The 24,179-nt window shown below is 42.8% G+C and overlaps 2 protein-coding genes across 2 annotated transcripts; both read right to left on the bottom strand.

Moving 5' to 3' along the window:
- Nucleotides 1–48: 48 nt before the first annotated feature.
- Nucleotides 49–10,091, bottom strand: LOC116365360 (uncharacterized). The gene is made up of 8 exons (XM_031818010.1): nt 6,345–10,091; nt 5,933–5,990; nt 5,541–5,688; nt 5,409–5,445; nt 4,888–5,171; nt 1,091–4,640; nt 814–901; nt 49–550 (listed from the first exon to the last, which is right to left on the bottom strand). The coding sequence occupies exons 1-8, from the start codon at nt 6,531–6,533 to the stop codon at nt 408–410; spliced, it is 4,497 nt and encodes a 1,498-aa protein (XP_031673870.1). The 5' UTR covers nt 6,534–10,091; the 3' UTR covers nt 49–407.
- A 244-nt stretch (nt 10,092–10,335) lies between these two features.
- Nucleotides 10,336–19,585, bottom strand: LOC116365361 (uncharacterized). The gene is made up of 10 exons (XM_031818011.1): nt 19,580–19,585; nt 18,915–19,016; nt 18,510–18,567; nt 18,126–18,273; nt 17,994–18,030; nt 17,473–17,756; nt 15,575–17,225; nt 11,378–13,276; nt 11,101–11,188; nt 10,336–10,837 (listed from the first exon to the last, which is right to left on the bottom strand). The coding sequence occupies exons 4-10, from the start codon at nt 18,176–18,178 to the stop codon at nt 10,695–10,697; spliced, it is 4,155 nt and encodes a 1,384-aa protein (XP_031673871.1). The 5' UTR covers nt 18,179–18,273; nt 18,510–18,567; nt 18,915–19,016; nt 19,580–19,585; the 3' UTR covers nt 10,336–10,694.
- Nucleotides 19,586–24,179: the final 4,594 nt, after the last annotated feature.

Here is a 24,179-nt window from a genome sequence, read left to right as displayed (position 1 = left end):
TGTCTTTCTGTTTGAGAAGTTAAACCAATTAATTCCCTTATAACTGAGTGTCCTGCATCATGTATTATTTTATTGGTTGTAAATTAAATACGGTTTATTTTACAGTACATGTATTTTACACTGAATCATTGATATCTGGTTGAATGTTGGTTGTGGGACATATCTGAAGTACTATGTGTGTGTGTTCAATGAATCACACTGTGTGTGGGTGGGTGGGGGGTGCATGTTCTATACATTATTCAGGACAACATTACTTTGTTTAGCCTACACCGTGACTATGACTGCATAATAAACTAAACTAAATATACTATGTATTTTCTAATCAAATGTGTTAACAGGGCAACACAAAAGAAGACAAAGGCCATCAATTCAATGCAAATATTACTGTATTAGAGGAAATTGTTGTATTAAGCTTGCTTTGAAAACTGTTTGAATGGCTTGGATAGGCCTATGGAGATGGTGGAAAACATCCTGATTAGAAGGGGACGTTTGCGAGGCTTCTCCTGTTGAGAGGTGGAGGGAAGACCCTCTGGTAGTCCAGGATGTGCCACTATGTTGGGCGACAGAAGAGAGAGAGTTGACATGCACTTTCATTTAGAAATGATGTTATATTGTATTCTTAGTTTCAACTCATTATTACTTTCACAAATAAATGAGAACCAGAATCTTGAGATTTGGAAACTATAAATAATTTTACATAAGAGATTACTACCGATAATATATAATGTACTGTATATAGGGTTTAATATTTTTGCAATAGCAGCTTTGTACACCAATATCTCAAACAGTAAATGTCCTGCTGTATGGACTTACATATGATATCTTCAGCAGTAGTCTGGTCTTTGGATTCAGAATGGCGGGAATTCTTCTTGGAATCCTTCTTGTTTCCCATCATGAATGGCTAAAACAAAAACATGTCAAAACAACTGTCACAGCAGAACAATCTCACGGTAATAACGATCACATCTTACACACCAGCACAACAAGATTTATAAATGGTTTTGGAATTAATGGATGGTTTTACATTTTCTCTAAATAACATTGTTTACTCACATTGACACAATTGTTAACTTAAATAAGTGTGATGTACCTTTAAGTCGAATTTCAGTCTGGCAAGCCTTTGTAGGAAAGACAGCTTCCCTCTGGTAGCCTTCACATCTTCAGCCATGAGAAGAGCTTCTGGCCTGGTGGCTTCGAAAGATGTTCTTGAGGCTGCTCTTGATGCCTCGTTACAACTGTGGAGAAGCTCCTTGCTCAATGACTTCACAAGAATCCTATTGAATGTGGAGTCCTGAGTCGACACGGCCAGTTGGAGTATTTTCTCTGAGCCAAACTCCTTCAACAGATGTTTGTAGACGGTGCTGTATACTTTGTGACTCTTCAGGTTCTTGGGATAAGCTTGGGTCTCAGAGCAGCCTGACCATGCACAGAAGGCAGCTATAACTTTTGGAATCAGGTCTTGTGACGTGCGTGTGACGTCAGTTGGGTACAGATCAGTTTGGGTTTGGATTTTTGACAGAAGTCTCACCACTAACATGCTGATGAGGCCGGTGAAGTCATCATCACCGACTAAGTTGTCAGTGGATGGGGTTGAAAGCGAGGCAACATCCGGGCTGGTTGAATTCTGATCACAAACAATGCTCTGAGGTACACCGAAACAACTGATGGTATCCCTTTCCTCAGCATCTATGTTGGCCTCAAAGCCTCGTGCAGCATTGGAGGTCCCACTTGTTGTCATGCTGATGGCGGAGAAAGATGGCAGAGGGTAGGACTTACCACTCAGTAGACTGCCTATATCAGTTACAGTTCCGGTTGGAGATGACCCTCTGCTTTGTGCATCAGAAACCACAGAGTCCATGACCTGGCTTACCATTACTTTGGTAAACAGGCTGACTGTGTCACTAAATGCTGATGTAGAAAAAGAACATGAAATCCTATCTTCAGATACGCTAGCCGGCACACTAACTCCCTGAGCCAAACTCATTGAAGCTGTAGAGGGCACAAGGCTAGGAAGCAAGAGGCGCTTCACAGACTCCTCTGCAAAAAGCTGAACCAGCTTGTAAGCTGTGGGCTTCCCCACCGTCTTGTCATTCCTCTTCAGCTCAGTAAGGACTGTATCGGATGCACTCTTTCCAGCCGCCACTGTCAGAACCAGAGGGGTCAAGTTGCTCTCAGAAATGATGCGGTTGACTTGGTGAGTAAGATCACGTGAGAGAGCACCAATCCTACCCTGAGATATGAGCTCCTCCAGTCTTGCTATTGCAGCTGTTAGATCAGGGTGGAATGCAACCTCCCCTTCTTCCTCTGGATGTACCTCCTTTATGATGGTATCCACTATTGCAGACATGCTTTCCCTGGCATCACACACCAATGTTTTTGGCTTAGTAGATTTGCCCATGTCGATGACTGAGCATCTCACAATGGGCTGAGTAATACACTCTGGTAAATCAGAAGAGATGGGAGTGCCAGGGAGTGAAAATTCCCACTCTGACTTCTTTGATCTGGCAGATGAGGATGACAACGAGGAGGAAGAACGCTGTGGCGCTTGATAGATCAGTTCCTCACCACATTCACTGCTTACCCTTTCAACATCCTTCAGCATCATTCCAACCACATTCTCTATTTGTGAAAGCGCAGTCACCGTTTGGTCAGATTTTGACAGCTCTTTCTGAATTGAAACCAGAATATGGCTGAGGGTCTTTTTGGCTTGAGCCGTTGTTGCTTTGACTTGATTTTGCCATGTAAAATAATTCCTCATCTTTTTCTTCACATTGTGGTAAATAGTCTTTGCAGTTGTCCAGATCTTCTTCTCAGATACTTCCAAACCAGACTGTGAGCCTTTGGGTGTGGCCTCAGTGTACTCTGAGGTTTTCTCATCACTCTGTTGAAGCATAGAGTCTGCCTGCCATAGAGTAGTAGAAGACTCTGTGGGTGGGAAAAGGCTCTTCATGTCATTTGTAATTGATCCAACGATTTCAAAAGCAGTTATATCTGTATGCCTTAAGGAAATTGTTGATTTTGCTGGCAACATCTGAGAATCTGTCTGGCTGGAACTGACTTTGCTGGGAAAGCTACTGACTGATTTGATCAGTATTTTTCGCACTTCGTTGGTAGCGTTCATCTGGAACTCCTCACTGGAGAGTTTCTCAATGACTGAGGCTGGAGTATCTCTCAATCCTTCCAACCATGAAGAACCAGACACAGGCATGTCTTCTAGATAAGACATGACACTGTCCAAAAAGCCACAGACTTCAAGGGAGTTGGAAGAGGAACCCTCTGCAACAGATGATGTGCATTCCAAATCTGCCACCTCTGACCTATACATGGTCACAATCTGGGACAAGACCTCTTTGGTGCAGGGCACCATGTTGGAATCACAGAGAGACAGTAATGGTTGAGAGTTCTCACTTTGGCATTTACGGAGAGAACCAAGTCCTGTTGAGTTGACCACTTGCAGTATTGCCTCACTCTTACTGGTTTCAGGTTGCTCTGGTGTTTTCTCTCCTACAGAGTCAGTTGAATCACATCCATCAGATAAAGAAGATGAACTACGTTCTGATATAGGGGATTCAGTCCTACATGGGGAAGGCAAGCTCAGGATTGAAACAGGCAGATCACTGGAGTCAGTATGCTCCAGAAGCACAGCACTGGAGTCAGCTTTTTCCATAAGTTCTTCCCCTTGGACTGGAGCTCCACCCATTCTGAGGAACAATGTCTCCAGCTTTGCCTGAAGTCTCTCGCAGAGTCTACGAGCTGCACGGAAGGGTTTCCGCTTTGTCGTACAGTGTCCCACTTGGGTATCTCTCTGGGTGCTTGTTGGCTGATCTAATTCAATATACTGCACAATGTCCTTGACATCTTCAACAAAGTTATCAATTATTTTTGATGTCTCAGATTCTACTTTGATCTGTATGAGCTCAGTGGCCGCAGAATCAAGGATCCTGTCAGATGGGCTAGATGCATTCATCAAGCTTGGAGTGGTACTAAATGAATGAGAAGGTTGAACCATACCAGAGATATCGCTCATTAACCTTCTCACAAGAATTTCACTCACAGCCTTTGAGGCTTTGGTCTTGAACTTCACACTAAACAGAGTGCCAAGATTTTGCATCATTGCTTTGCAAGATGTACATATTATGTTCAGCTCCTCTGGAACAGGAGAGTCTTCAACATCCAGGTGCTCCACTACAAGGTCACTGCCAGATGCCAACATTTTAACTTTCACAGCCACTTCTCGAAAAACCTTAGCCAATTCCGGATCTTCTTTTTCCAATTCACCCACCATCTCTGCGATAACAGTCATCACTTCTTCTGTTGCAGGTGGAATGCATGACTCTAATACAGAGGTAGAGCTCTGGTCCTCTGGGGTGGTGTGATCATCAAAACATTTCTGGACCATGTTGACCATTTGTTCAGCGGCCTGGGTACCAGAAGAAATAGGGGAGGACCGCCCTGAAATGGCTCTGCTGATGGTCGCAGAGAGGGCAGAGTTAAGCTGTTCGACCACCACCTTGATAAGACCAACAGTCAGCTCAGGTGGGCAAGAGGACAGGATATTATGATCAGACAGTTGCTCCTGGACACTTTTGATGATTCTGTCCTCTGTCATTCCCAGGTGGACTTTCACTGAGGTCTGGGAACTTTAAAACGAACAAGCAAAGCATGATAATTCCTGTCTTAACTTGGCAAATCGGTCAAGCGTTGTAATTTTAGTATTCTAAATATCTACATGTCCTTTTGATCGCTTTACATGCTCATTAATTTGAATATGCTCAAAGGCTGATACATTACATTTTGTACTACATCAGATAGAGTAAATTGCATTGGCTAACACTGGATAGATGATCTTGGTGAAATCCATACATGAAAACCTTGAGGGGAACATACCTCTTAGAAGAGGGTGTTAGGGACCTGAGATGTTGAGCCCCTGTGCCGCCCTTATACATTTTCTTCGCCAGATATCTAACTTCCTGGATGAGCTCCAGTCTTTCCTGATCAAAGGCAGCAAAGGATCTTGCACTACCACCCCTCTTGGGTGAGTCAGTGTCGTCGTCAACAAAGTCCTTTACCCCAAGTACGCGGGCCAGGGCTGGCAGCAGGATCTGCAGGGTGGTCTGTGCGATGAAGGTTACAATTGTCTTGCACAATTTGGCAAGCTGTTCCTTCGTCATCTGTTTTGAACAAACAGAACAAAAACAGTCTTTTCAATGGAACTGTGATGTAAAGTATTCTAGATCGAACAGAATGCATTTGATCAACATTGTTATTCTTGTTTGTGACTGAATTCAAAGTTTGATGAAGTCTGACAGAGAAATGAACATGAATAACAGAATATGACTTGATGGCTAATCTCTGAATTCAACAGATCATTGACACATCAAAGGTCAAAGGCAGGTAGGGAAACTTACAGGGTTTTTTAGTCCTTTGTAGATCACTTGCCACTGCCTAGAACATTTTAAATAAGTGTTTTAGTTAGTGTTTAGTTCCCACTGCACAATATTTCATAAATGTTGAACATTACAGAAACACTTTTAACATACTCATCAGTAAGATTGCGCAGGAATGAGATGAGGATTGGGTAGGAGTATTCCATCTCATCCTTGTTGCCTGGGCCGAATGCAGCCTTAACAGCTTTCTTCTCCAGGAGCTCAATTACAGATCCTCTATCCAGGTGTTTATTCCTGGAGACTAAAGATGTGATTGCCGTAGAGGAAGTAGAAACAAAATTAAAGAGAAATCAGACGTTTTATCTCTTAATACTCTGATTTCATTGTTTTAGGGTTTTAGAATAGGCCTATTTGAATAAAGCTATCTATGTGACCTTTCTTACTGATTACAGTAGACTACAGTTTCATTGAACATGGATAGCACAACCTGCACATCACAGACAGAATAGAGAAACAATGTAGTACTACAGAGGTAAATGTCTGACCTGCATCGTTGTCAGTGCCCAGCTTCCTTGACTTCTTGCCACTCCTCTTCCTTTTTGCCTAGGATAGAACAGAACAGATTCCAGATCTCAAATGATGGCAGACATGTAACACCAGGGCCCGTATACATAAAGTACATCAGATAAGGTGTGGGCTCAACCTTGCCCAAATAATTGTATTCATTATGATCTCAAATGCAAAACTGATCCTAGATAAGCACTCCTACTCTGAGACAATTTATGAATAGGCTATGGGCCAGGTCAAAGCAGCTCTTAAAACACATTTTGAAAACAGCTACAGTATGTTGTTATCAATATATATATATATATATATATATATATGGTATGGCTGCTATCAGGTACAGAGTGTAACCCAGTAGGCCTATTATGTGCTCTGTCACTCCTGCTATCTTACCTTCCTTCCCTTCTTGGCCTCCTCTTTGGGCGCGGCCACCGGTTCTTCCTCAACAACTTCCTTTCCTTCCCTCTGAGGATCACCATCCTCCCTCTGTGCTACCTGAAGGACAGACATTCCAATAAGTAATAATATGTCAATGTCAGAGTAGATCTGTGCAGAGGACATCATAAATAGAGCTACAGCCATATCAGAGCTAAGCTGGTGACTTTATAAAGAATGGTACATTTGCTTTACAATATGTTATAGCTTTTTACAAGAAATATCCGCTTAGATTGCTTTACCCTATTTTACTTTCCCCCAATATTGTATGAAGTCATTTAGCTTACCTTTTCTTCATACATTCAAGCTATTTTATATCTCAAAAAGCATGTCCTTGTCTGTGTTGGTTACATTCAAGTTGAGTTCAGGTCAAGAGTGAGGACAATATTGCAGGCAGGGACTGTAATTTAGGGCTATATGCTACGTCATGGAACGTTAGACCTTTATGACATCACAAATAGTATTTTTAGGAAGAGCGCGGGAAAGGTTACTTGCCCACTCAGTAGGACTAGCTAATATTGAGAGACATTTCCCCGTCAAACGTTTTCGATTGCCTACCCCTACGCCTTCCATCGAACATGGTCCTGCCTTTGCAATATTGTCTCTCTTGTGGGTTTACTTAAGTATGACATGTAGACTTACTGTGTCGGATCAAGTTTATTGATCTGTCCTAGTCAGCCTTAGGTTGAACCCAAAATCTTCTGGGAAATATTTGTTAATTATATTCATTTCAATATCGTTTTATTCTTTGATTTAGTCCCAATCCAATCCTATTGTTGGCTGCCAATCCCCACCAAATATGTCATTGTAGGACATACTGTAGCGGGAGAAAGTGAGAGCTGCAGCGCGGACGCGTTCGGTGGCTCCTTCAGTGCAGAGGCAAGCGCGTATGCCAGTGCCACTAAAGCCCGGGCTTGTGAGGCAGTAGTCTACAACGCTGACAGGCAACACCTTGTCATTTTATTAACTCACTAGAATTACCGTGTCTTCTTCATTCATTTCGATTGCACTTCCATTCGTGGTGAAATTAGTTTTGATTACTATTAACTTTAATCCACAGAGTTTAAGTGTTTATGTTGCCCACGTCATCATGTGATGCTGTGAGCAAACAATTTATGCCCAGCCTTCCTAGATAGGCCTGGGCTGCATAACACTATGAATCTGGGAAAACATAACACTTAAAAAAAAGTTAGGCCAAAAATAGCGTAGGCCTACTTGTGTACTATTCAAATCCACACTAAAGCCACACCTCTTCACACAGACTTACCCAGATTCTGTTGTTTTAGCTTTAACCTCTGTTAAATTCACTTCCCTGGTTAATCTGTCATCATGTTTAGTGTTCTCCATGGTTAATGTGTCTCTATGTTTAGTGCACTTTAATATAGCCTGTTTACTTATTTGAATGTTTGATTCTATTGCTTTTTATCCTGCAGATTTTGTTGTGGATTTAAATTGACTTTGGGTGTCTTGAAAATCACTTAAAATAGCACTGTTGTTCTAATCGTCAGATCGCAGGTATTCTGATCTTCACTGTCCATGGTGCTGAATCTGGCTGGGTAGATTAGTTTGAATGCTGAAAACTTGTTTGCCTACATTTAAAGGTCCTGTGAAGTCAAAATAATTGTATTTCATATTGTACAACAGCTGATGAAACTAAAACTGTAAATGTGTTTTACAAAAATGTGATCGGGGTTGCTTCCTGATAGTTCTGGTTGAAAATACGGAGCATGTTCCTCTGCCCAGGCCTTGCTGACATTTGCCAGATCTTACACTGCCTGGATAGGTATTTTGTGTGTCAGCTAACCACATCATATGTTATAGCAATCTGTCAGTCGATGACACAATGGATGACTTGGCACACAACCATTGGTTGATGCATGCAACACCTGAGCAGGGACACATTCTTTTCACAGCACTTCAATGCAAAGTCATTTTCGTAGAAGGTTTGGAGAGCATTTTCACTAACCCTAACCCTTTTCCTAACCTTAACCTCAGTTTCCTAACCTGCTACGAAAAATTCACTTCGATATTGAAGTGCCATATGAAAAGAGAGTTTCTCACATCTATACAGCACCTTCTAATCAGCAGGTTTGCATGGGCGAGAGTTTTGGCTTTCCATGGCGACATCACCATGTGTAAATTGGTTTATAGACCAACGACAAAGAGAGTGCCAATAACAGCTAGTTTTAATTTCCCCTCCACACTGACCACTCCCAGATAGTCCTAGCAAAATTATTGCTTGAGAAAGTTATTTGACCATTTTCATCGTAATCTATTACAGTAAGGTACTTAATTGTTACCCAGAAATGATTTGATATTGATATAAAAACGTCTGCTTTGGGCCTTAAAAAGATATGTGCACTACATACTCAGAAATCACATATATTTACATTTTACAATGTATTTTATCAAGAAAGTAAGTTATACATGTCTTTTTTAATCTTACTCTTAGTTGCAAATAATTAATTTGGCTGTGGTTCATTTGATTTTCAGCACAACCCTGTTTGATAACGTATAGTATTATAGTGACTTCTTGTGGTAAAATGTCAAACTCACAACTAAACTCATGAAAATTGAGGTTTTCTTTGCCCTGTCTTATCAAACAGTGCAACATTTGACTGATGAAATAGCATTCTTCTAAAATTCTTACACTTCTAGATGCAAAATACAAGTCACTATTCCAATACTGACCTGGACACAGGTCAAAACTACTCTGCCGAGCTCAAGTACTCTGTCGAGCTCAAGTTACCAGCTATGTATGGTTTCAACACTTACATTTATTGAGTTATTGAAAAGTATCCTACAAACATTGTTCGAATGTGAAAGTGATCAGGTTTTCTGAAACAGGTGTGTTTGTATTGAAGAACCCTGAGATTGTGGACAGTAGGACTTGTGTGAACAGGTGTGAACAGCCTGAAGATAAGGATGTTTTCCTTTCTCTGTCTTTCGAAACTCAGGAACAGTTTGAATGTTTTTTAAATTGTAATTTAAACAATGGTATGGATGATTAAGCTGGATCTTTCTCTCTGAATCAGGAGTGCACTTTCATTCTCTCAATTTTTCCAAAAGCCCAATCTGAGCAACCTTTGCTATAAACCCTGTCTTTCCCATTGTTGTTTCAAAAGTGGAAAATGATAAATTTGATAATCAACCATAATGGGCATTTCACAGCCAAGACTTTTTGATCCTTCCCATCAAGGCCATGTTGGCCAGTTTAACCTTCACCCGGTCCCTCTCTTCCGGAGTCCTCTTGGAGGTGCACTCCACAGTAGAGTCGGTCTCAAAGGAGATGGCTGGGACGTGAGTGAGCAGGTGGCCCCCTGCCTTCTCCTGGGCCATGGGCGTGGGAGTCTGCAGGACCAGCCCGTGCGCGGCTTGTTGATGTCGAAGGTAAAAGCTAAGAGGATACACACAAACATTGACCATATAATGTAATGTTGTTACATGTAACTAACTAGCTTGACTTGCCACCGTGTGAAACATGTATGCTACCATATGTTACTAAAAAGAGCTAACAATATTATAAAATGTAATCCAGGAGTTTATGTTTGAATTCTGGTTCTCTCACAACACAAGTCACTCAGAAAAGCATATGTAGGCAGAAGCATGCTACATGTACATTTGGCATTTGAAAAAACTACAGCTGTGCTATGCTACCGAATGCAAAATGTATCTGTATCATAAAAGTGTAGTGCAATATTCCCTTTTTTTGCCACACACACACACACACACATACTCTCTCTCACTATGGACAAATGTTTCAGCTTCTTGTCCAGAGAGGTTTGAGCTTTAGAAGTGGATCTGCAGCAAAAGTAGACCTTTACTGCCATCTACAGGTCAAAGGTCAGACTAGCATTCAGTAAAATGTAAACATGGGCGATCCACAGAAAATGGAAATGTGTGTCTTTCTGTTTGAGAAGTTAAACCAATTAATTCCCTTATAACTGAGTGTCCTGCATCATGTATTATTTTATTGGTTGTAAATTAAATACGGTTTATTTTACAGTACATGTATTTTACACTGAATCATTGATATCTGGTTGAATGTTGGTTGTGGGACATATCTGAAGTACTATGTGTGTGTGTTCAATGAATCACACTGTGTGTGGGTGGGGGGGGGGTGCATATTCTATACATTATTCAGGACAACATTACTTTGTTTAGCCTACACCGTGACTATGACTGCATAATAAACTAAACTAAATATACTATGTATTTTCTAATCAAATGTGTTAACAGGGCAACACAAAAGAAGACAAAGGCCATCAATTCAATGCAAATATTACTGTATTAAAGGAAATTGTTGTATTAAGCTTGCTTTGAAAACCGTTTGAATGGCTTGGATAGGCCTATGGAGATGGTGGAAAACATCCTGATTAGAAGGGGACGTTTGCGAGGCTTCTCCTGTTGAGAGGTGGAGGGAAGACCCTCTGGGAGTCCAGGATGTGCCACTATGTTGGGCGACAGAAGAGAGAGAGTTGACATGCACTTTCATTTAGAAATGATGTTATATTGTATTCTTAGTTTCAACTCATTATTACTTTCACAAATAAATGAGAACCAGAATCTTGAGATTTGGAAACTATAAATAATTTTACATAAGAGATTACTATCGATAATATATAATGTACTGTATATAGGGTTTAATATTTTTGCAATAGCAGCTTTGTACACCAATATCTCAAACAGTAAATGTCCTGCTGTATGGACTTACATATGATATCTTCAGCAGTAGTCTGGTCTTTGGATTCAGAATGGCGGGAATTCTTCTTGGAATCCTTCTTGTTTCCCATCATGAATGGCTAAAACAAAAACATGTCAAAACAACTGTCACAGCAGAACAATCTCACGGTAATAACGATCACATCTTACACACCAGCACAACAAGATTTATAAATGGTTTTGGAATTAATGGATGGTTTTACATTTTCTCTAAATAACATTGTTTACTCACATTGACACAATTGTTAACTTAAATAAGTGTGATGTACCTTTAAGTCGAATTTCAGTCTGGCAAGCCTTTGTAGGAAAGACAGCTTCCCTCTGGTAGCCTTCACATCTTCAGCCATGAGAAGAGCTTCTGGCCTGGTGGCTTCGAAAGATGTTCTTGAGGCTGCTCTTGATGCCTCGTTACAACTGTGGAGAAGCTCCTTGCTCAATGACTTCACAAGAATCCTATTGAATGTGGAGTCCTGAGTCGACACGGCCAGTTGGAGTATTTTCTCTGAGCCAAACTCCTTCAACAGATGTTTGTAGACGGTGCTGTATACTTTGTGACTCTTCAGGTTCTTGGGATAAGCTTGGGTCTCAGAGCAGCCTGACCATGCACAGAAGGCAGCTATAACTTTTGGAATCAGGTCTTGTGACGTGCGTGTGACGTCAGTTGGGTACAGATCAGTTTGGGTTTGGATTTTTGACAGAAGTCTCACCACTAACATGCTGATGAGGCCGGTGAAGTCATCATCACCGACTAAGTTGTCAGTGGATGGGGTTGAAAGCGAGGCAACATCCGGGCTGGTTGAATTCTGATCACAAACAATGCTCTGAGGTACACCGAAACAACTGATGGTATCCCTTTCCTCAGCATCTATGTTGGCCTCAAAGCCTCGTGCAGCATTGGAGGTCCCACTTGTTGTCATGCTGATGGCGGAGAAAGATGGCAGAGGGTAGGACTTACCACTCAGTAGACTGCCTATATCAGTTACAGTTCCGGTTGGAGATGACCCTCTGCTTTGTGCATCAGAAACCACAGAGTCCATGACCTGGCTTACCATTACTTTGGTAAACAGGCTGACTGTGTCACTAAATGCTGATGTAGAAAAAGAACATGAAATCCTATCTTCAGATACGCTAGCCGGCACACTAACTCCCTGAGCCAAACTCATTGAAGCTGTAGAGGGCACAAGGCTAGGAAGCAAGAGGCGCTTCACAGACTCCTCTGCAAAAAGCTGAACCAGCTTGTAAGCTGTGGGCTTCCCCACCGTCTTGTCATTCCTCTTCAGCTCAGTAAGGACTGTATCGGATGCACTCTTTCCAGCCGCCACTGTCAGAACCAGAGGGGTCAAGTTGCTCTCAGAAATGATGCAGTTGACTTGGTGAGTAAGATCACGTGAGAGAGCACCAATCCTACCCTGAGATATGAGCTCCTCCAGTCTTGCTATTGCAGCTGTTAGATCAGGGTGGAATGCAACCTCCCCTTCTTCCTCTGGATGTACCTCCTTTATGATGGTATCCACTATTGCAGACATGCTTTCCCTGGCATCACACACCAATGTTTTTGGCTTAGTAGATTTGCCCATGTCGATGACTGAGCATCTCACAATGGGCTGAGTAATACACTCTGGTAAATCAGAAGAGATGGGAGTGCCAGGGAGTGAAAATTCCCACTCTGACTTCTTTGATCTGGCAGATGAGGATGACAACGAGGAGGAAGAACGCTGTGGCGCTTGATAGATCAGTTCCTCACCACATTCACTGCTTACCCTTTCAACATCCTTCAGCATCATTCCAACCACATTCTCTATTTGTGAAAGCGCAGTCACCGTTTGGTCAGATTTTGACAGCTCTTTCTGAATTGAAACCAGAATATGGCTGAGGGTCTTTTTGGCTTGAGCCGTTGTTGCTTTGACTTGATTTTGCCATGTAAAATAATTCCTCATCTTTGTCTTCACATTGTGGTAAATAGTCTTTGCAGTTGTCCAGATCTTCTTCTCAGATACTTCCAAACCAGACTGTGAGCCTTTGGGTGTGGCCTCAGTGTACTCTGAGGTTTTCTCATCACTCTGTTGAAGCATAGAGTCTGCCTGCCATAGAGTAGTAGAAGACTCTGTGGGTGGGAAAAGGCTCTTCATGTCATTTGTAATTGATCCAACGATTTCAAAAGCAGTTATATGCTTTTTAATGGCATCGGACCGAGGCTCTGCATCTGTCCTCGTGCTCCTAGACCTTAGTGCTGCTTTTGATACCATCGATCACCACATTCTTTTGGAGAGATTGGAAACCCAAATTGGTCTACACGGACATGTTCTGGCCTGGTTTAGATCTTATCTGTCGGAAAGATATCAGTTTGTCTCTGTGAATGGTTTGTCCTCTGACAAATCAACTGTAAATTTCGGTGTTCCTCAAGGTTCCGTTTTAGGACCACTATTGTTTTCACTATATATTTTACCTCTTGGGGATGTTATTCGAAAACATAATGTAAACTTTCACTGCTATGCGGATGACACACAGCTGTACATTTCAATGAAACATGGTGAAGCCCCAAAATTGCCCTCGCTAGAAGCATGTGTTTCAGACATAAGGAAGTGGATGGCTGCAAACTTTCTACTATTAAACTCGGACAAAACAGAGATGCTTGTTCTAGGTCCCAAGAAACAAAGAGATCTTCTGTTGAATCTGACAATTAATCTTAATGGTTGTACAGTCGTCTCAAATAAAACTGTGAAGGACCTCGGCGTTACTCTGGACCCTGATCTCTCTTTTGAAGAACATATCAAGACCATTTCGAGGACAGCTTTTTTCCATCTACGTAACATTGCAAAAATCAGAAACTTTCTGTCGAAAAATGATGCAGAAAAATTAATCCATGCTTTTGTCACTTCTAGGTTAGACTACTGCAATGCTCTATTTTCCGGCTACCCGGATAAAGCACTAAATAAACTTCAGTTAGTGCTAAATACGGCTGCTAGAATCCTGACTAGAACCAAAAAATTTGATCATATTACTCCAGTGCTAGCCTCTCTACACTGGCTTCCTGTCAAAGCAAGGGCTGATTTCAAGGTTTTACTGCTAACCTACAAAGCATTACATGGGCTTGCTCCTACCTATCTCTCTGATTTGGTCCTGCCGTACATACCTATACGTACGCTACGGTCACAAGACGCAGGCCTCCTAATTGTCCCTAGAATTTCTAAGCAAACAGCTGGAGGCAGGGCTTTCTCCTATAGAGCTCCATTTTTATGGAACGGTCTGCCTACCCATGTCAGAGACGCAAACTCGGTCTCAACCTTTAAGTCTTTACTGAAGACTCATCTCTTCAGTGGGTCATATGATTGAGTGTAGTCTGGCCCAGGAGTGGGAAGGTGAACGGAAAGGCTCTGGAGCAACGAACCGCCCTTGCTGTCTCTGCCTGGCCGGTTCCCCTCTTTCCACTGGGATTCTCTGCCTCTAACCCTATTACAGGGGCTGAGTCACTGGCTTGCTGGGGCTCTCTCATGCTGTCCCTGGAGGGGGTGCGTCACCTGAGTGGGTTGATTCACTGTTGTGGTCATCCTGTCTGGGTTGGCGCCCCCCCCCCCCCCCTTGGGTTGTGCCGTGGCGGAGATCTTTGTGGGCTATACTCAGCCTTGTCTCAGGATGGTAAGTTGGTGGTTGAAGATATCCCTCTAGTGGTGTGGGGGCTGTGCTTTGGCAAAGTGGGTGGGGTTATATCCTTCCTGTTTGGCCCTGTCCGGGGGTGTCCTCGGATGGGGCCACAGTGTCTCCTGACCCCTCCTGTCTCAGCCTCCAGTATTTATGCTGCAGTAGTTTATGTGTCGGGGGGCTGGGGTCAGTTTGTTATATCTGGAGTACTTCTCCTGTCCTATTCGGTGTCCTGTGTGAATCTAAGTGTGCGTTCTCTAATTCTCTCCTTCTCTCTTTCTTTCTCTCTCTCGGAGGACCTGAGCCCTAGGACCATGCCCCAGGACTACCTGACATGATGACTCCTTGCTGTCCCCAGTCCACCTGGCCATGCTGCTGTTCCAGTTTCAACTGACCTGAGCCCTAGGACCATGCCCCAGGACTACCTGACATGATGACTCCTTGCTGTCCCCAGTCTACCTGGCCATGCTGCTGCTCCAGTTTCAACTTCCACCTGACTGTGCTGCTGCTCTAGTTTCAACTGTTCTGCCTTATTATTATTCGACCATGCTGGTCATTTATGAACATTGAACATCTTGACCATGTTCTGTTATAATCTCCACCCGGCACAGCCAGAAGAGGACTGGCCACCCCACATAGCCTGGTTCCTCTCTAGGTTTCTTCCTAGGTATTGGCCTTTCTAGGGAGTTTTTCCTAGCCACCGTGCTTCTCCACCTGCATTGCTTGCTGTTTGGGGTTTTAGGCTGGGTTTCTGTACAGCACTTTGAGATATCAGCTGATGTACGAAGGGCTATATAAATAAATTTGATTTGATTTGATTTGATTATATCTGTATGCCTTAAGGAAATTGTTGATTTTGCTGGCAACATCTGAGAATCTGTCTGGCTGGAACTGACTTTGCTGGGAGAGCTACTGACTGATTTGATCAGTATTTTTCGCACTTCGTTGGTAGCGTTCATCTGGAACTCCTCACTGGAGAGTTTCTCAATGACTGAGGCTGGAGTATCTCTCAATCCTTCCACCCATGAAGAACCAGACACAGGCATGTCTTCTAGATAAGACATGACACTGTCCAAAAAGCCACAGACTTCAAGGGAGTTGGAAGAGGAACCCTCTGCAACAGATGATGTGCATTCCAAATCTGCCACCTCTGACCTATACATGGTCACAATCTGGGACAAGACCTCTTTGGTGCAGGGCACCATGTTGGAATCACAGAGAGACAGTAATGGTTGAGAGTTCTCACTTTGGCATTTACGGAGAGAACCAAGCCCTGTTGAGTTGACCACTTGCAGTATTGCCTCACTCTTACTGGTTTCAGGTTGCTCTGGTGTTTTCTCTCCTACAGAGCCAGTTGAATCACATCCATCAGATAAAGAAGATGAACTACGTTCTGATATAGGGGATTCACTCCTACATGGGGAAGGCAAGCTCAGGATTGAAACAGGCAGATCACTGGAGTCAGTATGCTCCAGAAGCACAGCACTGGAGTCAGCTTTTTCCATAAGTTCTTCCCCTTGGACTGGAGCTCCACCCATTCTGAGGAACAATGTCTCCAGCTTTGCCTGAAGTCTCTCGCAGAGTCTACGAGCTGCACGGAAGGGTTTCCGCTTTGTCGTACAGTGTCCCACTTGGGTATCTCTCTGGGTGCTTGTTGGCTGATCTAATTCAGCATACTGCACAATGTCCTTGACATCTTCAACAAAGTTATCAATTATTTTTGATGTCTCAGATTCTACTTTGATCTGTATGAGCTCAGTGGCCGCAGAATCAAGGATCCTGTCAGAAGGGCTAGATGCATTCATCAAGCTTGGAGTGGTACTAAACGAATGAGAAGGTTGAACCATACCAGAGATATCGCTCATTAACCTTCTCACAAGAATTTCACTCACAGCCTTTGAGGCTTTGGTCTTGAACTTCACACTAAACAGAGTGCCAAGATTTTGCATCATTGCTTTGCAAGATGTACATATTATGTTCAGCTCCTCTGGAACAGGAGAGTCTTCAACATCCAGGTGCTCCACTACAAGGTCACTGCCAGATGCCAACATTTTAACTTTCACAGCCACTTCTCGAAAAACCTTAGCCAATTCCGGATCTTCTTTTTCCAATTCACCCACCATCTCTGCGATAACAGTCATCACTTCTTCTGTTGCAGGTGGAATGCATGACTCTAATACAGAGGTAGAGCTCTGGTCCTCTGGGGTGGTGTGATCATCAAAACATTTCTGGACCATGTTGACCATTTGTTCAGCGGCCTGGGTACCAGAAGAAATAGGGGAGGACCGCCCTGAAATGGCTCTGCTGATGGTCGCAGAGAGGGCAGAGTTAAGCTGTTCGACCACCACCTTGATAAGACCAACAGTCAGCTCAGGTGGGCAAGAGGACAGGATATTATGATCAGACAGTTGCTCCTGGACACTTTTGATGATTCTGTCCTCTGTCATTCCCAGGTGGACTTTCACTGAGGTCTGGGAACTTTAAAACGAACAAGCAAAGCATGATAATTCCTGTCTTAACTTGGCAAATCGGTCAAGCGTTGTAATTTTAGTATTCTAAATATCTACATGTCCTTTTGATCGCTTTACATGCTCATTAATTTGAATATGCTCAAAGGCTGATACATTACATTTTGTACTACATCAGATAGAGTAAATTGCATTGGCTAACACTGGATAGATGATCTTGGTGAAATCCATACATGAAAACCTTGAGGGGAACATACCTCTTAGAAGAGGGTGTTAGGGACCTGAGATGTTGAGCCCCTGTGCCGCCCTTGTACATTTTCTTCGCCAGATATCTAACTTCCTGGATGAGCTCCAGTCTTTCCTTGTCAAAGGCAGCAAAGGATCTTGCACTACCACCCCTCTTGGGTGAGTCAGTGTCGTCGTCAGCAAAGTCCTTTACCCCAAGTACGCGGGCCAGGGCTGGCAGCAGGATCTGCAGGGTGGTCTGTGCGATGAAGGTTACAATTGTCTTGCACAATTTGGCAAGCTGTTCCTTCGTCATCTGTTTTGAACAAACAGAACAAAAACAGTATTTTCAATGGAACTGTGATGTAAAGTATTCTAGATCGAACAGAATGCATTTGATCAACATTGTTATTCTTGTTTGTGACTGAATTCAAAGTTTGATGAAGTCTGACAGAGAAATGAACATGAATAACAGAATATGACTTGATGGCTAATCTCTGAATTTAACAGATCATTGACACATCAAAGGTCAAAGGCAGGTAGGGAAACTTACAGGGTTTTTTAGTCCTTTGTAGATCACTTGCCACTGCCTAGAACATTTAAAATAAGTGTTTTAGTTAGTGTTTAGTTCCCACTGCACAATATTTCATAAATGTTGAACATTACAGAAACACTTTTAACATACTCATCAGTAAGATTGCGCAGGAATGAGATGAGGATTGGGTAGGAGTATTCCATCTCATCCTTGTTGCCTGGGCCGAATGCAGCCTTAACAGCTTTCTTCTCCAGGAGCTCAATTACAGATCCTCTATCCAGGTGTTTATTCCTGGAGACTAAAGATGTGATTGCCGTAGAGGAAGTAGAAACAAAATTAAAGAGAAATCAGACGTTTTATCTCTTAATACTCTGATTTCATTGTTTTAGAATAGGCCTATTTGAATAAAGCTATCTATGTGACCTTTCTTACTGATTACAGTAGACTACAGTTTCATTGAAAATGGATAGCACAACCTGCACATCACAGACAGAATAGAGAAACAATGTAGTACTACAGAGGTAAATCTCTGACCTGCATCGTTGTCAGTGCCCAGCTTCCTTGACTTCTTGCCACTCCTCTTCCTTTTTGCCTAGGATAGAACAGAACAGATTCCAGATCTCAAATGATGGCAGACATGTAACACCAGGGCCCGTATACATAAAGTACATCAGATAAGGTGTGGGCTCAACCTTGCCCAAATAATTGTATTCATTATGATCTCAAATGCAAAACTGATCCTAGATAAGCACTCCTACTCTGAGACAATTTATGAATAGGCTATGGGCCAGGTCAAAGCAGCTCTTAAAACACGTTTTGAAAACAGCTACTACGTATGTTGTTATCAAAGATATATAGATATCTATGGTATGGCTGCTATCAGGTACAGAGTGTAACCCAGTAGGCCTATTATGTGCTCTGTCACTCCTGCTATCTTACCTTCCTTCCCTTCTTGGCCTCCTCTTTGGGCGTGGCCACCGGTTCTTCCTCAACAACTTCCTTTCCTTCCCTCTGAGGATCACCATCCTCCCTCTGTGCTACCTGAAGGACAGACATTCCAATAAGTAATAATATGTCAATGTCAGAGTAGATCTGTGCAGAGGACATCATAAATAGAGCTACAGCCATATCAGAGCTAAGCTGGTGACTTTATAAAGAATGGTACATTTGCTTTACAATATGTTATAGCTTTTTACAAGAAATATCCGCTTAGATTGCTTTACCCTATTTTACTTTCCCCCAATATTGTATGAAGTCATTTAGCTTACCTTTTCTTCATCCATTCAAGCTATTTTATATCTCAAAAAGCATGTCCTTGTCTGTGTTGGTTACATTCAACTTGAGTTCAGGTCGAGAGTGAGGACAATATTGCAGGCAGGGACTGTAATTTAGGGCTACATGCTACGTCATGGAACGTAGACCTTTATGACATCACAAATAGTATTTTTAGGAAGGGAAAGGTTACTTGCCCACTCAGTAGGACTAGCTAATATTGACAGAAAATTCCCCGTCAAACGTTTTCGATTGCCTACCATCGAACATGGTCCTGCCTTTGCAATATTGTCTCTCTTGTGGGTTTACTTAAGTATGACATGTAGACTTACTGTGTCGGATCAAGTTGATCGATCTGTCCTAGTCAGCCTTAGGTTGAACCCAAAATCTTCTGGGAAATATTTGTTAATAATATTCATTTCAATATCGTTTTATTCTTTCATTTAGTCCCAATCCAATCCTATTGTTGGCTGCCAATCCCCACCAAATATGTCATTGTAGGACATACTGTAGCGGGAGAAAGTGAGAGCTGCAACGCGGACGCGTTCGGTGGCTCCTTCAGTGCAGAGGCAAGCGCGTATTCCAGTGCCACTAAAGCCCGGGCTTGTGAGGCAGTAATATTCTGCAATTGTATTTTGAAGTGCTATTGCTCGAGAATGTGCTCTTCACGGTGGATAGACGACAGACGTAATTTCCGGTCACAACTTGCAGACTTGTTTACGAGTTGCTGTGCGTTTTGTTGCCAACCTATTTTGCTACCTGACAACTTTACGGTTTTTACTTTTTAATTACCGTTTATATTTTTGTTTTTTTCCCCTCAAATTTTTCACTCCGGACGCTTTATCTGGACACGGTTCGTTAGGACCTCCAACAGCCGAAGCTAAGTAGTAACATTAACATGATGCCTTCTAATTGCAGTCGCTGTACTCGCCTTACGGCGAGGATAGCTGTGCTACAAGCCCAGCTTCAGACGCAATCGTTAGGCAAGATTGATTTCAGTGTAGGAAAGGATGAAACAGCGTCTGTGCCACCAGTAAGTACAGATAGTAGTATAAATCCCCTGGCACAGTCCCCGCAGCCGGACAACTTTCTCACGGTTTCTGGAAGGAAATGCTGTAGGAATGCTCAACCGGTGTCGCTCATTCAGCCGACAGAAACTTTCAACCGGTTTTCCCTATTAAGCAGCAAGTCAGAGGCCGAGTCTTCTCTGGTCTCTACTCCTCCCGTTACGGGGTCTGAGACGCTGAAGCTTCCCACCATTAGCTCTGACAAATTGAAAACTCTAGTCATTGGCGACTCTATTACCCGCAGTATTAAGACTTAAAACGAATCATCCAGCGATCATACACTGTTTTCCAGGGGGCAGGTCTACCGACGTTAAGGCTAATCTGAAGATGGTGCTGGCTAAAACAGTCGAGTATAGAGATATTTTTATCCACGTCGGCACCAACGATGTTAGGATGAAACAGTCAGAGATCACCAAGCGCAACATAGCTTCTGCGTGTAAATCAGCTAGAAAGATGTGTCGGCATCGAGTAATTGTCTCTGGCCCCCTCCCAGTTAGGGGGAGTGATGAGCTCTACAGCAGTCTCACAACTCAATCGCTGGTTGAAAACTGTTTTCTGCCCCTCCGAAAAGATAGAATTTGTAGATAATTGGCCCTCTTTCTGGGACTCACCCACAAACAGGACCAAGCCTGACCTGCTGAGGAGTGACGGACTCCATCCTAGCTGGAGGGGTGCTCTCATCTTATCTACCAACATAGACAGGGCTCTAACTCATCTAGCTCTACAATGAAATAGGGTGCAGGCCAGGCAGCAGGCTGTTAGCCAGCCTGCCATCATAGTGGAGTCTGCCACTAGCACAGTCAGTGTAGTCAGCTCAGCTATCACCATTGAGACCGTGTCTGTGCCTCGACCTAGGTTGGGCAAAACTAAACATGGCGGTGTTCGCCTTAGCAATCTCACTAGGATAAAGACCACCTCCATTCCTGTCATTATTGAAAGAGATCATGATACCTCATATCTCAAAATAGGGCTACTTAATGTTAGATCCCTTACTTCAAAGGCAATTATAGTCAATGAACTAATCACTGATCATAATCTTGATGTGATTGGCCTGACTGAAACATGGCTTAAGCCTGATGAATTTACTGTGTTAAATGAGGCCTCACCTCCTGGCTACACTAGTGACCATATCCCCCTTGCATCCCGCAAAGGCAGAGGTGTTGCTAACATTTACGATAGCACATTTCAATTTACCAAAAAAAAAAAAGACGTTTTTGTCTTTTGAGCTTCTAGTCATGAAATCTATGCAGCCTACTCAATCACTTTTCATAGCTACTGTTTACAGGCCTCCTGGGCCATATTCAGCGTTCCTCATTGAGTTCCCTGAATTCCTATCGGACCTTGTAGTCATAGCAGATAATATTCTAATCTTTGGTAACTTTAATATTCACATGGAAAAGTCCACAGACCCACTCCAAAAGGCTTTCGGAGCCATCATCGACTCAGTGGGTTTTGTCCAACATGTCTCTGGACCCACTCACTGTCACAGTCATACTCTGGACCTAGTTTTGTCCCATGGAATAAATGTTGTGGATCTTAATGTTTTTCCTCATAATCCTGGACTATCGGACCACCATTTTATTACGTTTGCAATTGCAACAAATAATCTGCTCAGACCCCAACCAAGGAACATCCAAAGTCGTGCTATAAATTCACAGACAACTTAAAGATTCTTTGATGTCCTTCCAGATTCCCTCTGTCTACCCAAGGACGCCAGAGGACAAAAATCAGTTAACCACCTAACTGAGGAACTCAATTTAACCTTGCGCAATACCCTAGATGCAGTTGCACCCCTAAAAACTAAAAACATTTCTCATAAGAAACTAGCTCCCTGGTACACAGAAAATACCCAAGCTCTGAAGCAAGCTTCCAGAAAATTGGAACGGAAATGGCGCCACACCAAACTGGAAGTCTTCCGACTAGCTTGGAAAGACAGTACCGTGCAGTACCGAAGAGCCCTTACTGCTGCTCGATTATCCTATTTTTCTAACTTAATTGAGGAAAATAAGAACAATCCGAAATTCCTTTTTGATACTGTCGCAAAGATAACTAAAAAGCAGCATTCCCCAAGAGAGGATGGCTTTCACTTTAGCAGTGAAAAATTCATGAACTTCTTTGAGGAAAAGATTATTAGAAAGCAAATTACGGACTCCTCTTTAAATCTGCGTATTCCTTCAAAGCTCAGTTGTCCTGAGTCTGCACAACTCTGCCAGGACCTAGGATCAAGAGAGACTCTCAAGTGTTTTAGTACTATATCTCTTGACACAATGATGAAAATAATCATGGCCTTTAAACCTTCAAGCTGCATACTGGACCCTATTCCAACTAAACTACTGAAAGAGCTGCTTCCTGTGCTTGGCCCTCCTATGTTGAACATAATAAACGTCTCTCTATCCACCGGATGTGTACCAAACTCACTAAAAGGGGCAGTAATAAAGCCTCTCTTGAAAAAGCCAAACCTTGACCCAGAAAATATAAAAAACTATCGGCCTATATCGAATCTTCCATTCCTCTCAAAAATGTTAGAAAAGGCTGTGCATCTGTCCTCGTGCTCCTAGACCTTAGTGCTGCTTTTGATTCCGTCGATCACCACATTCTTTTGGAGAGATTGGAAACCCAAATTGGTCTACACGGACAAGTTCTGGCCTGGTTTAGATCTTATCTGTCGGAAAGATATCAGTTTGTCTCTGTGAATGGTTTGTCCTCTGACAAATCAACTGTACATTTCGGTGTTCCGTTTTAGGACCACTATTGTTTTCACTATATATTTTACCTCTTTGGGATGTCATTCGAAAACATAATGTTAACTTTCACTGCTATGCGGATGACACACAGCTGTACATTTCAATGAAACATGGTGAAGCCCCAAAATTGCCCTTGCTAGAAGCATGTGTTTCAGACATAAGGAAGTGGATGGCTGCAAACTTTCAACTTTTACATTCGGACAAAACAGAGATGCTTGTTCTAGGTCCCAAGAAACAAAGAGATCTTCTGTTGAATCTGACAATTAATCTTAATGGTTGTACAGTCGTCTCAAATAAAACTGTGAAGGACCTCGGCGTTACTCTGGAACCTGATCTCTCTTTTGAAGAACATATCAAGACCATTTCAAGGACAGCTTTTTTCCATCTACGTAACATTGCAAAAATAAGAAACTTTCTGTCCAAAAATGATGCAGAAAAATGTATCCATGCTTTTGTCACTTCTAGGTTAGACTACTGCAATGCTCTACTTTCCGGCTACCCGGATAAAGCACTAAATAAACTTCAGTTATTGCTAAATACGGCTGCTAGAATCCTGACTAGAACCAAAAAATTTGATCATATTACTCCAGTGCTAGCCTCCCTACACTGGCTTCCTGTCAAAGCAAGGGCTGATCTCAAGGTTTTACTGCTAACCTACAAACATTACATGGGCTTGCTCCTACCTATCTCTCTGATTTGGTCCTGCCGTACATACCTACACGTACGCTACGGTCACAAGATGCAGGCCCCCTAATTGTCCCTAGAATTTCTAAGCAAACAGCTGGAGGCAGGGCTTTCTCCTATAGAGCTCCATTTTTATGGAATGGTCTGCCTACCCATGTCAGAGACGCAAACTCGGTCACAACCTTTAAGTCTTTACTGAAGACTTATCTCTTCAGTGGGTCATATGATTGAGTGTAGTCTGGCCCAGGAGTGTGAGTAAGTTGGTGGTTGAAGATATCCCTCTAGTGGTGTGGGGGCTGTGCTTTGGCAATGTGGGTGGGGTTATATCCTTCCTGTTTGGCCCTGTCCAGGGGTGTCCCCGGATGGGGCCACAGTGTCTCCTGACCCCCCCTGTCTCAGCCTCCAGTATTTATGTTGCAGTAGTTTATGTGTCGGGG

This window comes from Oncorhynchus kisutch, unplaced genomic scaffold (assembly GCF_002021735.2).
Source record: "Oncorhynchus kisutch isolate 150728-3 unplaced genomic scaffold, Okis_V2 scaffold1228, whole genome shotgun sequence".
In the NCBI taxonomy this organism is placed as follows: Eukaryota; Metazoa; Chordata; class Actinopteri; order Salmoniformes; family Salmonidae; genus Oncorhynchus; species Oncorhynchus kisutch.
This window is presented reverse-complemented; position numbering and strand designations above follow the sequence as displayed.